Genomic DNA, 16297 nt, shown 5'->3' on the forward strand with positions numbered 1-16297 from the left:
ATGTGTGAGCAGTCGTTATTCATCATTCATTACCGCTAAAACCTTGAACAAAACACAAAAGCAAATAAATAATATTATGTACAATAAGAAATTTTTAAGAATATTTCAAAATTAGTGAGGTGGAAATAGCTATAGCCACAAAAACACTTCCATTAAAGTATGTGAGCGGAAATAGTATTCTAGCAATCAACTTAGTGGTCCCAGAACAGAATTAGAATTTACAGAGTGGATGCTCCTTATGATTTCCAACAGGAATGTTTTAGACTGGCTTTATTGCACCTTGATTACCATTACCAAGATGTGAGTAGCTATAGTCATAGATTTACCCGGAGAGCATACAGAAGATCTATATTCAATGCTGAGATGCAGTCACATACAAATGTAATATATAAAAATAAAACTATCCACTCTGCACTACATTGCAAACACATACAAAAAAGTAAAGTCCACGACAACTATAGAGTCTTTCGAGCAAAAATATTATGCAGTAGCTCCTCCGTCAACAGGTAACACAACACCAGTGATGTAAGACGCTTCTTTGCTGCACAGAAATAACACGACTTCTGCTACTTCTTTCATCTTACCAGCACGAGCCATAGGGCATCCCTACAGTAAATAGCAAAAAATAAACTATATGCACCTACATTTTTATAAACATGAAATTCTATACCAATAATACACTGTATTTGTACTTGCCTGTTTCATAACATCATATATGGATGTCTTTACTGTTTCAATGTCTTGTGTTCCAGCTAAAAGCAAAGGTCATAGACACACAGGAACAACAATACCATTGTGTCAGACTATGTAGTCTGCAGAACTTAGTCTGAAACAGCTATTTTGCTATAGACCACTCCAATTGAATTCCTGGTTCCTATAGTGTATCCATGACTTTTGTGTCAAGAAATTTCCATTATTCCATTAAGCCACTGTAACATGACTATTTATCACCTCAGTAAACATTTGCTTGGCTAGGATGGGTAACAGGAAATTAATTTGGAGTGGCCTCATTAGCAGTTAGTATGGTGTGTCATACAATTCATTACTGGAAGAGTTCTCATGAAAACCCAATGAAAGCAATTTTGAAAACCCTCTGAAAATGTTGAAAACCCTCTGAAAAGTCAAAATTTCAATGGGTGGCCAAGAATTTTCATTACATTTTCACATATATTAAACCTATGACAATCCATTGAAACTTTACCATTGAATACTCCAAGAAATTATTTTTCATAGAATTTTCATTGGTTATTTTCATTGGATATTCATTGATTTGTTCAATGAAAATACTATGAAAATAAAAATTCATTGGGGACACCAATGAAATTTAGACTTTTCATAAGTTTCTTTGAAAATTTCATTGGATTTTCAAGGCCAAATTGTCCAGTAGTGATTATAGCCGTACGTATAGCACTATTCTTTCCTTATATACAGAAGGGGGCATGAAGTCCACTGCAAAATAATTTTAATCCCTAAACTTTGGACATGTTCTATTGCTAATTATGTGGGCTAAAATTCCCTTCTATATTTTTATTGCAGTGATCTTTACTAGCTTATAATATTCCTTACACTCGTTGATAACACACCATCAATCATTTGTTTTATTTTGCAGTTTTCTTATCTGATATACCATGGAAACATATAAATAAATATTTCTGAACTTTGTTTATCATTATACAAACATTTTCAAGTCATATTTACAAAAACTGCCCTCCATTTTTTCTGCATGGATGAGTGAGACTTGTGACACGCCTCATCCTGGTCATTGAGGCCAGTTGCATGCAAATGGTTTTTCAATATTCTGTATACTTGTAGAGCCTATCACTTACACACTTTCAGCAACTTGCTACACCTGTGTTTAAATCAATAAGAAATCACTGCTCCTGTGTCTAAGTTTTCAGCAGGCTTAGCAATGCCACAAAACACACACATAAATGACAACCATCCTATTCATGAGCAGAACAGTTTTCTACGTGCCTACCATCATCTCCATGCATTTTCTAGATAAAGAAAAACTAATGTCGGAGTACTTAATCATATGTTTTCTCACTCTGATCAGGCCAACACTGCAAAACTGAAACATCTACCAACTACAGGAGGCACAACCCTTTCACTGTTCAATTTATGGATAAAAATCCATATTAATTCTGTGGAGTTTTGACATCCCTACTACATATAACAGTCTATTAAACAGTACAATATCTTTCTTGCACATACACAGTGGCGTAGCTACCATTGAGGCAACCGAGGCAGCTGCCTCGGTAAAAATACTCAACAACAGGCTGAGCAGGCCTGAATTTTGGCACCCCAGATTTTTTTACTCAAAACGTTACTAGACAGCATTACTGTACCACACATAATAGAATCTATGGCTGTAGTACTAAACAGGGCTAAACCCATGGTGATACAGTGCTGAACCACTTTACAGCTACTTGAAGTTGTAAAAAGATCGAGATACTCTAATAGAGCATTCAGTTTACAGGTTATAGCCACTGTTCTCATTACACTGCTTGGTCTAAATCATTTACATTTATGTTAATTGTCTTTTCAAAAGTTCCAATCAGTCAACTGCATGGCATTTCACTGAGCTAATTGATCATGCATATCATGCATTAATAGCAGTTACAATAAAAAAAGCCTCCACATGCCATTTCAAAGCATAGCTATGTTTTTAAAATTTTCCTTAAGGGAGCATTCCCCCAGACTCCCTAGCTTGACATGCTTAGCACATGCAGTTAAGCATCACAGGAAAGAGATAATCTTTCACTTAAACATCACATCAGATAAATAAAAAGTTTAGTGTGCATGACTATGACATCTGTTGCATTAAAATATCTCCAGAGTAAGTTGTGTTGAGTGCAATTAAACTAATCTACAATAATTGTAGCATGGTAAACTGTAAGCTGGAGCATTACTTATGACATATAGAAAAACACTAAGTCTTCTGAAACACTTTCTGCCATCCAACCAGATAGTCAACCTCCAAATGCTGCACCACCCATACTTGAAAGTATCTGTGTATCAGTTGAGTCAGAAGCAGACCTTCTCAATTAGGTCAATGTATAAACTTTGCCTCGGTAAAATTTTTTTCCTGGCTACGCCACTGCATACATATATATGCACATGTGAACATACCCCACATAACCAACCTGCAGCCTTTGCCATAGCTTCAATACCCTGATCTGTCATGCTACCTTCAAGAGCATATGGGCCAAGTGCACATACTCGTATGTTGTGTTTAGCAAGACTCTTTGCTGCAGCTCTAGTCATTCCACTAACAGCAAACTTTGAAGTACAGTAAGCAAATGCAGCATCAAATGCCATTAACCCAGCATAACTAGACATGTTAATAATGACGCCTCCTTTGCCAGATTCAATCATCTGGTTTGACGCATACTTCATCATCAGGAATACACCATATACATTAATATCTTGTACTCTCTTGAACATTGCTTCATCTGTCTGCTGCAGTGGAGCTATTGGGAAAATACCAGCATTGTTAAACAAGATGTCAATTTCTCCCAACTCGTCCACACTACGCTGTACTGATTTCTTCACATCTTCAACATTGGTGACGTCACCACAAACATATATCACAGCTGGACTACCCAGTGATAACAGTTCTGTTACTAACTGTTTTAGTTTTGGTTCTGTGCTGGGGAGATCAAACAGTACCAGACGAGCTCCTTCTTCAGAAAACAGTCCAATTTGTGGCGCTCGAGCTCGTTGTGCTTACGGCCTTACCAGAAGCCATAGATAATAAATAGCTATTGCGTAATCACTGGAGTACCTATGGCGGATGGATTGCCTTCTTGAAAAATGTTATTATTTGGCCTATGCTTATAGCCACAAGTCTATGAAACTAGTTTCATTAATGTGGTTATGGTCTAGGGATAACTGACAAGGTCAATCAGAGCCTTGCTCATTACTTGTATGGGTGCACTCAGTGGTATAGCTTGGCCATACTAACACTCCTTTATCCCTGTTAAAGCATTCTGCAGGCATTGCAAATACTGGTTTACATCAGTAAGGGAAACCATTGAACACATAATAGCAGTGTAGTCATAATGCTTGCTGCACTGTGATCATTTTGATTAGAGGTGTACCGAATACTGATAAGGATTTTTCAGTTGTACCAATATCCGATTAATCTGTAACCAAAAGATCTGATTATTGTATCTTCACCACAACATGTACTACATTCTTGAAGCCATATCTTCGCCTATGAACATGCTATTTTCACTCTGTTTGTGCTAATTGCTAGTTCTATAGGTAGTAAACCCTGTGTCCAAGTTTCATTTCAATCCAAGGAACTGTAAGTCTGTGAGACACTTTGAAAAACAAATTTGTATGGGAACCAATGTGTGGTTTAGAAAATATGTACTTCAGACATTGCCAATTAATCCTTAATTAAATTCCTCATGCCTTTAAATAAAGTGGTCTATTAAGGGCGCTTTACCTTTTCATCATAATATCACATGTATCACCAGTTGCTGTGAAAAGGTTAGTCTCCACAAGATCTCATTCTGAGAGTGAAAGAAAAATCTTTTTAATAGCTTGGAGAGTGTTGTGTGTGTGCGTGTGTAGAGGGGGGTGGATGGGATGTTTATTGCCATATTTATATGTACCTATCATTGTCAAGCCCCAGGGTCCTGTCATGCTAGAGCTATGCACCTACTGGGGATGTGACATCATCTTGCCTCACCCGGCCCATGGGGCTTTTGACAGTGCAGTTTGCCAAACCAAAATAACCTCCTATAGTAATCACTCTTTCAAGGTGCATGGGAATGGACAACTGAGCTTGAACTATTTTATGTGCGACAATGATACTCAGATAATGATGAGCTATAGATGATCTGTTGCCCTCAGCATTTGTTGGCTTGCATATACTAGAAAGACTCTGTATACTCTTACTGTAGGTGGAATCTCAGAGTAGCCATTGACCTGCAAATTGCAGCTTCCACCAGAGGTGCCAAACTCAAAATCTTGTCTACTGATGTACAGCCTGTAAGCAAGGGTGACTTATTTCATCCTTTGTGCATGTATGTTTCAGTATCGCTTAATTTGGTTTATAAAACTATACTTCACTTACACCATTATTAATGTATACCCACTTATAAAATCTTTCTCCATACTGCAGATACATGCAGCATGTTTACTTACACGAGTATATTGTTTGCAACTACAAGTACATATACAATACTCACTTGGCACTTCATTATTCTGAATGAGGCTTGGTGCTTCAGTTACTACCCTAGTGGTGTAGCCTTTCACCATAGTATCCACACATGCCTTCATCAACTGGTGGACAACCAGACAAACATTATTTACTGCGCTGCATGGCATGTGCAAGACAACTCTGCACGCATCCACGGTAACCACAATAAATTTGAGGTACATGACCCATGAAAATAAAATTGTGAACAATCCAGTATTGATATGGAACTATGAAAATACACACCTACATGTACTTACACAAAACATGTGTGAAAGACACCGAACATACTGACAAAACATATATACTTCACATCAAAGCCATGGCATGAGAGGAATACAGTTTGCACACATCAGTAGTAAACAAATCCAGTAACTACAAGCCGATATAAACAAGATAGCTGGTGAAGTGACATTTTTAGTTGTTCCACTTTCTTCTCCATCACCATCATGACATCACATGACATCATCATTGTTATGTTTCGTCTTCTGATGATGAACTGTATGATATACCCAGCACTGACCTACATAAATATGTACCAATGTGTCAAGTAGTTCACAACAACACATGCAGGAGGTACATATCAAACAGTACACTAGTACTGTTTAAGTAGGGATCCCTCCTAAAAATGACGTGCACCGCCTAAAATGATGCCTTTAAAAAATCATTCTAGAAACATCTTATGGTAGTGCAAAGCCACCATTTTATGCTCTGATAACAAACTCACCAGTGGAATGCGCCTTTTTGGGATTCCAACAAGTATACACCATATGCACCTCCTCTTTCTTTTTATCTTCAATCAGGCTGGACCTACGTCCTTCTTCATGCAATGAAACCACATTGAGGCATTAATTTTCCCTATCAACACTTTCCTTGGGCAGCACATTTAGATGCCTCAAATACATTTACACTTGGTAGATACCTGTAACTTCACAATAGGTTCAATACCACACCTATTAACATGATCTTGGTTGATTAATAGCAATTGAGCACTGAGACCACACCTCTTAACAATCTATCCCAATGACACACCCTGTTATTATTGTATTCGCTAGCACAATGAAAATATGAAATAGTGACACGCTCCCTGGTACTGTAGGTGAAAGGCTGACTCAAGATACTCTAATACAGCAGTCACCCTAGTAGAATAGTCACACATGTATAGCTGTACACTACAACAAAAAACCAAACAAACTAGTTATATCAAAAATTATTAATTTAAAGTGGTCCAAATGATAAAATACAGTGAAACAAGAGATTAATGATCGCACTATAGCATAGCACCCCTATTTTGACATCCGTGCCTTTTCCCACTGAGCTGTGCTGTAATACCATCATCCATCTCTTGTTTCACTACTTTTTATTGCTTGGATCCTTATTTCATTTTTATATTAATTTTTAAATACTAGTGTACAGCAGCTATTATAAATCTCCACATACATGCATCCTCTCTATATACTTGAACAGAACCCTTTTAACTGTTTGAATCCATTGAACATGAAATAATGTGTAAGTGCATATTACATAGGCAGAGCGTCAGGTTTCTGTTACTGTACAATGAGATATTCTTATACATGACTAATTTCATGCACTATAACAACAAGTAACACTTTCACACCTCAGATCAAAGGAACCGCCCGGGCTACATTTTGTATGTAGCCGGGCTACAACTGGGCACTGATTACATAGATGTAGATGCCAAAATCAATTGTGGGGATCGAATAATACTCATGTGATTAGGATTCACAACTTGGATTTTGCCATGAAAACCACACAAATGGAGAGCGTTTTGTTATCCTCGCCATCCTACAAGTTGAAAAACATTGGGCTAAGGTGAAAACTAGTGCTATAGCTTATTCATTCGATCGTTTCCACACAATTTTTGAAAACAGATACACCCCCATCACGAAGCTACCACTCTGCACGGAGTAACCACTCTACAAGCAAGGTAACTTGTCTAGGCTTTTAGTGAACTGTGTAGTTTTCCCATAAATGATTCAATAGCACTGCTTAAAACATTAAACTCGTGTAACGGAAATTCTCTGTGATATCTCTAGGATATGTCCGTTCAGCATAACCGAACGTAACCAGATCGTACTAGCTGCTGACCCATAATCGAAAATTTTAGGTATGTATATATAATACATCCAGTGGCTGCACTTGTATTGGTTTGGGTGATTGATTGCCCTGTACAGGCTAAGTGTTACATATTAGTTGTAACATGGGGCATTCGGGCTTTGCCTGATATGTATGCCCCCATGCCTGTGTTACAACTATTACATGTACCATGAAGCCACCTAACTTCAAAGACAAATTTCAGGGTACAAATCTCATAAACCCATGGTACATTTAAGTTAAACCATGGTACATTTATGTACCTAAATGTACCATGGTTTGATATGGGAGCAGTACCTTATATAAAAACTCAAGCCGAAATCGATTGTGGGAATTCATTATTGGTCATGTGATGAAAACCATGCTTTCGATTTTGCATCCTACAGCACTCAGACAGACAACCTTCCATCCTATGAGTTGAGAAGCACTGGTTTAAGGTGAGAACTAGTGCTATAGCTTATTCATAAGTAGCTCGCCACATTTTCAAATATGGACACGCCCACTTTTCAAGAAACACAAGATTAACACTCTACAGCGAAGCTTACCCTTATAGATGTTTAGTAAATGTAGTAAACAGCCTGTAAAACGATGCAGTGATTTTAAAATACTTGTAAAATTGCTTAATAGAAATTTTCCATGATATTGTGAGGACTTTTCCATTCATGTTAACAAACGTAGTCCCGTTAGTTGCTGCTGTCCCATAACCAAATTATGTTATATAATGAATCCAGTGGTCGGTCTTATATTGGTTTGGGTGATTAATCACTCGCAGGCTCTTAGCCTGCATTGGCATGGTACGTATCAGTTGTATGACGTACCCTTGTGATTTGCCTGATATGTACACCCACACTCTCAGGCCTGACGGCCCTCGAGCTTGGGTGTACATATCAGGCAAATCACTTGGGTACATGATACAACTATTACATGTAATATACAACACTAAAGAGTACTTTTGATATGACGTGATGAACAGCAGACATTGCCTTTGTCAGAACTTGATGCCATGATATGAACTTTCATTACAAGACCACTCGATCTACTGTATACCATCAGATTCTTTAGCACATGAAGATTCTAATGACTCTAATGGCGTTTAGTTTAAGGCCATAGCACCAAGTACAGCAAAGGTATTCCTTGTTTAATGAAGCAATGTATAGTCATGGCAGACATTTGATGCAGAAGGCTGTTTTCTAACTGATATGATGAAAGGCGTTTTACCAAACTGCATCAATGCTTGGGGGCCATTACATTGTGGAGTTCATGGTAAGTAATGCAGTGGCTGTGCAATCATTCTATTGTTAGTACTTGCAAAGTTATTTTAGTTTGTATAGAGGCATGTGTCAAAGCCTAAATATAGGCTTACTGGATTTGAAGGGATAATAACAGGTTCCTACCCATTGTAATGACCACTTAATATTATAACATGTCTAACGATTACATCATATACCTTTTACTGGTAACCTCCTCTTTCTTTTCATCCACACATTTGTTTCTCTCTGCAGTCTCTTCCACTAAAATTCTCTTAGTATCTTCCACTACATGTTGGTCAGTTAATGGTCTCCTCTTCCTACTGTAAGCTCTCGAGTTCCATGGAATAGCATCAGTGGTGGGGTCAAGGGTGTACACCTTCTGTACAAACCTGTACAGTAAGTAAGTACAGCAATACAATATTACACTATACATACCAGAAATTTACTGTATATGTTAAATATATATTTACGAAATGTTGTTGCTACAAGATGATTGCAGGGTTCTCAAATTATCCAAACAGCTCACTGTCAATTGAATCTCAGCACTGTTCCTAAAATCCATGCAATGAGCCTTATCCACAATGACGTTTTATGACATCACAAGAACAAAATGGCCGCATTAGTAGGGGGACTGTTATACAGGTGCCTATGGAGATAAATTTTTAATCCTCATGTTTCAGCTAGGCATGGAGATATCGACCATTAGCTGACAGGTATGGTTATAAAGTAACAAAAGCTATTGTAAATGTACGTTATTTAGTAAAAAAATTGAACCGCGACAAAACTCGTTTATCGTAATGTCTTATATAAAACTTAACTGTACCTGTTTACAGCTCAATATCTCTTTTCCTGGCTGAAATATGAACAATTAAACAAAGAGGGATCAGCATATAGGTGGAAAAATCACTACATTGACATGCATGATATTATTTAGAGCCGAAGAGAAAAACTTCCCACATAGCTAATTTAACTATGCTGTACACCATCACATCTACTTTAATCATGTGGGTTTCACTAAAATAATTTTTCTGCTATACTTGTAACTGCTGTTCTATCACAACATCATACATGCATGGCTGTTGCACGGCAACTGCTATATTGATATCTTGATCAATATTTCTGTCAAAAATAACCTATGTGACAGGTCATTTAAGGAAATTATGATTGTGGGTTTAAGTCCATTGTTAATTGGATCGGGCCCAACCTTCAGTTCACAGTACAAATGCTGCTCAACAATTGATCTGGATCACACTGAAGTAAACTCATCCAGAGCGATCTTCTAGTATAAACCAAAAACTTTGGCCTCCTGTAAATTACAAAATGACTTCTGTTCTAGATATATAACTCCTTTGCATGTGTAACAACAATGACTAAGCATTTCTATATAACAGTTAGACTTCAAACACAGGGTTATACGGAATTTAGTAATCTGAAGCCCCTGTAGTGTGGTACATCAACAGTCTAACTAATTTAGACTTCAACTTTTGACAGCTGCATCTAAAGAAGAAATGTAGGTTTTCAGCCTATAAAATTCAGTATCAAACTTGAATGAATTCAATAATAGCCTAGGGATTTATGCCACAATCATGTGTGCAGGTAAAACTGGTTTTGAGATTCTTCTATATATTATACCTTCAAATATGAAACATGAAACATATATGTGACCCAGTCTGGGAAAACTGGGCTTATCGCCTATTTAAAAGTATCGAGAAATGCCGGTTTTAAGTATTTAGTGTGTTGTAGCTCACCAATGGTTGAAACTATGTGTACCAAATTTTCACACATTTTACACCAATTCCTCACCTTCCACAGCATCCACTGTGCAAGTAGCCAACAACTAAGTTTTCCGCCATTTTAGATAGTTTTTAAACTGAGGTTGACTGAATCAGGCGGGATGCAAAATGGGTGGGAGGTGGCTGGAAGGCAGGCAAGAAGGTGTTCAAAAATTGAAAAAGAAGGCGTAGGGATGAATTAGGCCAAGTTTTGGACCATTGAGGTCTCAAAATTGGCTAAAACGAAAGGAAATTCACAGCAGAGGTACTTATTCAACACCACAGAGCTGTACAGCCACATACAGTCATCCCCAGGCTGACCAGAGCTCCATTAAGGCTCTACACCACATGTACAGATCGCCACTGGGCTTGAGAAAAGCAGCCAGCAAAACCAGATCACTCAAGTCTAGCTGATTTTGATTGTGGAATTAGATAGTTTATTCATGTAGTTTTGTGTCCTGGGTGAAAAATTGAATCTGCTGACATGGGCGATAAGACCGGTTTTGTCAGACTGGGTCACATGTGAGTTGTAAAATGCATCACACGTGCCAAACAGTAAGTTACAACCACAGAAAGCAAAATAATACTGTATTACATCATAGGACTACACAACTATTAGAATACCGTACGTATTTATCTGCATTAAAGCTGGGCTTAAATAAATGCTGGGTCCTAAATGAATACCAGGAGGTGCTACCTTAATACAACGTCTTGTAAGTTTAATTTGTAGAACAAAGCTTACTACAAGTAATGAAACTTGACAACTTGTGACTTGTCAAACTGATGTCAACAGCAGCTGCAACAAGGACAAACAAAAAATTTTAGGTGCCTCAGGCATCTATACAAATGAGATATGCAAGTTGATATAAACTTTCACAAAGTGGCAATTTACCGCTAACAATCATGTGTACAATTAAAGTGTTCTACAATGTCTTTCCATGCCCATTCAAAACTACACATGGTAGAACATTGTGGTGGGTCTACTGCAAAATATTATTAATATTTATCACTGATATAGTACGCAAACTGTATTTGATTCAACACACAGTCTCATGTTATGAACATTCAGATTCTATAGATAGCCTAACCACACATTATATGTACCCTCTGTATTCTCTTTTCAGCCTTTCCAGCCTCTCCTTGATAGCTTCAATTTTCTGTTCAGAGTAATCCTTACATGTCATTTGCTATGAAAGACAAACCAAGTCACAAATTATTAACTTTCAACCTTTTTTAAAAACTAATCCACAAAACAAAAACAAAGCACGTATGTTGTATTTTTACAACCAACGTTTCATATACTTTCAACCACACATAATATATGTAACAATCATTTCAGTATTCATATATCTGGTGTCCAAATGACTGAGATTACACTGTATTAGTTAGACAGCAAACACAGACAATCTACGTATTAACATGAGGGCCTTTAGCTTTGCTGTCAAACCTTAAAACTTCAGTGAAATTATTGTGCCTTTGTCGTCTAACAAATTAAAGTTCTGAACTTTACAAACTAAACTTAGCACCAGCTGTACCACACACAAGCAATTCATCAAGGTGTGTTACGGAGAAAACTACATTGTTTTTTAAAGCCATAGAGAAAGGTCACTATATTTAGAGCTTCACAAGTGAGCAAGCTAGAGAACAACCTACTAAATTCTAATACAAATATTTGGTGCAACTAAACTTTACAAGTTTTGGCAATCGAAGCAAATTTGCCAATTAGCCATTGCTCAATATTGGCTGCATGTTCGCCAAACTTTTACCCATCAACTCCATGCGTGTGCTGCTTAAGTAATATATTTCACTACACAAAAGGAAATAAGGAATGCTAGAAATTCTGGTATACTCAAGCTGCACCAAACTTTTGATGTTTACGATTAGCAAAAGGGTCATAATACATGTATGACAAGTTTTTTTTGCCAAAACTCAATTTGTATTCCTTTCTTTCACAATTACCCAGGCCCTTTTGTGTGAACGCTGAAAGCAACAATTTCCCTGCATGGAAAGGGTCTGGGCCTGCGATACACTAACTTGTATGGTGTACTCCATCTCCCTTTTGATATCTGGGATCCATTTCTTTACATCTTCCACCTTAGTGAGCACATGCTATAAGAACAAGTTTACAACAAAATAGAACGCTTTGATTCAGTCATACCAGTGGTGGTCTCCTGGATGGCAATTTTTCTGCAAACAAAAAATAGTACTCCAATTAAAGCACATATCAGCGATGTAGCTATAGACTATAACATTTGACGCTTTTTTACCTCTTTCCTTAGCAAGTACGTATCTATTTAAAGCTCCGTACTGCTTCTCGTGGTTTCTAGCCATTGGAGAAATAAACCTGAATAAGCGCCACAAGATATCTATAAGCGCCTATAAAAAGTAAATTATCTATAAGCTTGTATTGTGGGTTTTAATTTAAGTTCAAGGGAAATGATGAACAAGCCGCTCTGTGTAACTAGTGAAGATTTTGTGGTGGCAGTGAAACAGTTTGCAGTGGTAAATAATCAATGGTCTGTGAAATCAGTAGTGGCGCCTGGAGATAACAAAGAAACGGTTTACTTATCTCGTCAGATTTCTAGGTCATCGGCTGAGCCTTCAGGTGCAAGTGTCCCTAATGAAGACAATATTGTTGAAGACGATGACGCTGCAACTTTGAGTACTACAAACACCCAATGGATTTGTTACCAGTACAGTGTTGTGTATAGTGAGTCATATCAGGTACCTGTCATGTACTTTACTGCAAGCTGGCCTGACGGGAGACAGTTACAGGTTGATCAGGTTTGGGAACAGGTTAATCCAGAATCGGCACCAGGTGTTGTTGACAAGTTATCAACGCTAACACAAACAGAACACCCACTATTGGGTATACCTTGTTATCACGTCCATCCATGTAACACTGCTACACTGATGGCATCTGTTCTCAATGATGACACTAGCTCTGATGAACTGACAATGAAGTGGCAAACTAGATATCTTATAATGTGGTTGAGTCTTGTGTCACCCTTAGTGAACCTTCCAATAATGCCACCATAATTGCTTTTGCAGTGCAGTGTACATGGCTATTGGAATATTAAGACAATCATAAGGTGCTGTGACTATGTTCTTAGGTGTATAGAATTTTACAAGTTTAAGCATCTTTTATCATAATCTGGGTGTCATACTACATACATACAGTGAAATATTGGAACATCAGTTGTTTGAATAATAAAATATATTCAGTTAGAGTATTTTGCCAACAGCTGTACACTCTATTAGAGTAGGGAACATATTAATGAACTGTTTGATTTTACACACAAAACACAAAAAAATTATTTTTCCTTTGTTGATGATAGTGTTGACCTACATAATACAGTGGTCCCTCCATTATCCTTCCATCAATTAACTGAAATTCCATTATCCGAACACTTACTAGAGCATTTAGTTCTAGTAATCTGAACTTATTGAATATCTGAATGGACGCAGAACTTAATGAGTTCAGATAATAGAGGGACTATTGTATGTGGTGTGGATTTGAATAAAGTTCTAACCAATACTGCAACAGAAAGGTATTCTTGGTCCTGCATGGTGAGATATGCATTTTCCATTACCAAAATACCTGGCTGTTTTACTACAATGACTTGATGACCTCCAGGGGCTTTTTAGTACTGTAATACCTATTGTCTGGTGCAGTGGAATCTCAACACCAATTAACCAAACTCGATTATCCGAACACCAAACTGACTGCTCAATTAGGGTATTTTGTCAACAAGTGTATGCTTTATTAGAGTAGTTAAGTAATGTTCTGTATATAAATGTATGGAAGTTTGATTTTACGTACTATTCAATTATATGAGCACCTTTTCCCCTAATTAGTTTGGATAGTTGAGTACTATACTGTGCTGTAATAGGTATGGTGCTTATAGCTAGCTAAGCTTGTTATCATCTTCCCAAACACCTATGTGATATACATTCTGTATACTATACCTGTCCAATTAAAGTATTTTAGTTGACGTAGCAACTCCATCCTCTGGGTACATGTATTCTAGGAATGTACCAAAGAGTCACACAGTTATTGGGACCTGGAATTCCTCAACCTGTTACAAGAGGGGGTATGGTTGTACCAAGAGTACATACTATTATTATGTACTCTTGGTTGTACCACTGTGATCAACTTTGTAATGGATAGGCAAAGAGATGGTATACATAGTTAACTGGGTTGATACAACTAGTACAGGGTGAGAAACACACTCCACATACTCTATCTAGTAGCATGCCTCTACAGGAACATTTTTGAAATTTAGCCTTATTAGACTGAATGATTTGGAAACAATTTTGACTCAATGAATAAGAATCACTTCATGCTGAAAAATATGGTTATCATCATTCGTGTATAGTAGTGATAAAATTGTGTTGCGTGGATGCAATATAAATACCACAATTAACGCTAACAATGGACTAGACTCAGTGATAGTACTAATACATGTGTTATAATAATATATATTTGCTAATGATCATTTAACATGACTTGCTAGTGTTATGTCTTGTGTGACCGGTATATAATACTTTTGTTATGAATGAGTTTATCAAAGTGATATGGCCTATTGCTGCACAATCAGTGTGTTTATTATCTATTGTGTAGTGAAATTAACTCTTTAAAATTATACATCAACTGCATGTGTAAAGGTGTTACACAGCAGTATACAGTGGCTTATAATTATCACCAATTTAAAAATCACACTTGAATGTTCTATTAGAGTTTTAATATGGATTTCTTGTAATAAATGTAAAGTACTAATCCAGTATCATATGATAAATATAAGCACCATAAATGAGATGGGATTTGTGAAAAGGGGTCTTGCACATACATCCAATTAACCAACTTTGACTATTTATGACTTCAAATGTGACCATGCAGATGACTGTGGCATATTCACAGATGGGTTGGACATATGTTTGATAGCATTTGATTTTGATATCTTGTGAGCACTGACCAAAATTCCCCCAATTTAAAAAATGCCAATGTAGAATTTGCTTGACCTGAAATAAATGCAGACCAAAACAGGCTATGTGAAACTGTTAGACCAAGATACTTAACAGATTGTACATACTCTGTAATACATATTTGCAGTGGCACACAAGAGGAGATGGCTTGTTAGTAACTATGAGGTATTCACATTTAGTTAAACTGAAAGGCATTTGTCAAATGGTGGAGCAGTGAGCTAGCTTGTTGAGATCATTCTGCAGTGCATGATGATCACTATAGAGCCATTGACACTCCTATATATATTAAGACATCATCATAAAGCTTAACTACAGAGTCAATACTACAAGGTACTTAAGTCGTTAATGAATAGCAAGATAATTTCATCTATATTTCATTAAAGAATCACCTAGAATTTAATATAATGGATTGTTTTGTCAAACAGCTAAAAACTTATAAATGTATGTGTATGTACTGTGGTTCATAAGATACAATTACTAGCAGCTTATAAATGCAATAATTTTAATAATTACTGTGTGACGTTACACAAACATGACATAGCATACAGCTGTTAAACAATACATTATGCTACACTATAGCCCTGCATATCTTTTAAAACAGTTCTCCATCTTTTGCTCTCAATCTCCTTGCATGCAGTAATATGTCAGCTGGGATCATCAGGAAGGCTATGGACCTGTCCTCAAAACTTCCTACAGCATGGCTCATACAATAACATCATTGTATTTGTGACCAGATTTGTGAAAACGAATCTTCCACACATATACTATTCTATGAACTTCAAAGATCATAACTTATTCTGCAAGAAACACACAAACTTGAAATTTTCTCCATCCATTAAGTTATGTCGGTGTACCATAGAGCAATTTTCAAGTCAATAGCATTTTCTCCCCACTCACTCACTAATATTCACCAAATAGAGATGATTCAAAGGAAGGCTGCCAGATTTGTGTTTGATGATTAT

General features: G+C 36.9%; 3 protein-coding genes across 3 annotated transcripts; 1 reads left to right on the top strand and 2 right to left on the bottom strand.

The window, feature by feature from the left end:
- Positions 1 to 332: 332 nt before the first annotated feature.
- On the bottom strand, positions 333 to 5274 carry LOC136267582 (uncharacterized oxidoreductase TM_0325-like). Its single transcript, XM_066062742.1, has 4 exons — positions 5205 to 5274; positions 3147 to 3728; positions 697 to 752; positions 333 to 606 (listed from the first exon to the last, which is right to left on the bottom strand). The coding sequence occupies exons 1-4, from the start codon at positions 5272 to 5274 to the stop codon at positions 481 to 483; spliced, it is 834 nt and encodes a 277-aa protein (XP_065918814.1). The 3' UTR covers positions 333 to 480.
- A 140-nt stretch (positions 5275 to 5414) lies between these two features.
- Positions 5415 to 12735, bottom strand: LOC136266360 (uncharacterized). Its single transcript, XM_066061379.1, has 6 exons — positions 12617 to 12735; positions 12508 to 12536; positions 12384 to 12458; positions 11454 to 11536; positions 8775 to 8966; positions 5415 to 5735 (listed from the first exon to the last, which is right to left on the bottom strand). Exons 1-6 carry the CDS (start codon positions 12678 to 12680, stop codon positions 5687 to 5689), a joined length of 492 nt encoding a protein of 163 aa, XP_065917451.1. The 5' UTR covers positions 12681 to 12735; the 3' UTR covers positions 5415 to 5686.
- Positions 12736 to 12785: 50 nt separating this feature from the next.
- On the top strand, positions 12786 to 13388 carry LOC136267583 (ubiquitin-like-conjugating enzyme ATG10). The gene has a single exon (XM_066062743.1). It carries the CDS (start codon positions 12786 to 12788, stop codon positions 13386 to 13388), a length of 603 nt encoding a protein of 200 aa, XP_065918815.1.
- Positions 13389 to 16297: the final 2909 nt, after the last annotated feature.

Source organism: Dysidea avara, chromosome 9 (genome assembly GCF_963678975.1).
Source record: "Dysidea avara chromosome 9, odDysAvar1.4, whole genome shotgun sequence".
In the NCBI taxonomy this organism is placed as follows: Eukaryota; Metazoa; Porifera; class Demospongiae; order Dictyoceratida; family Dysideidae; genus Dysidea; species Dysidea avara.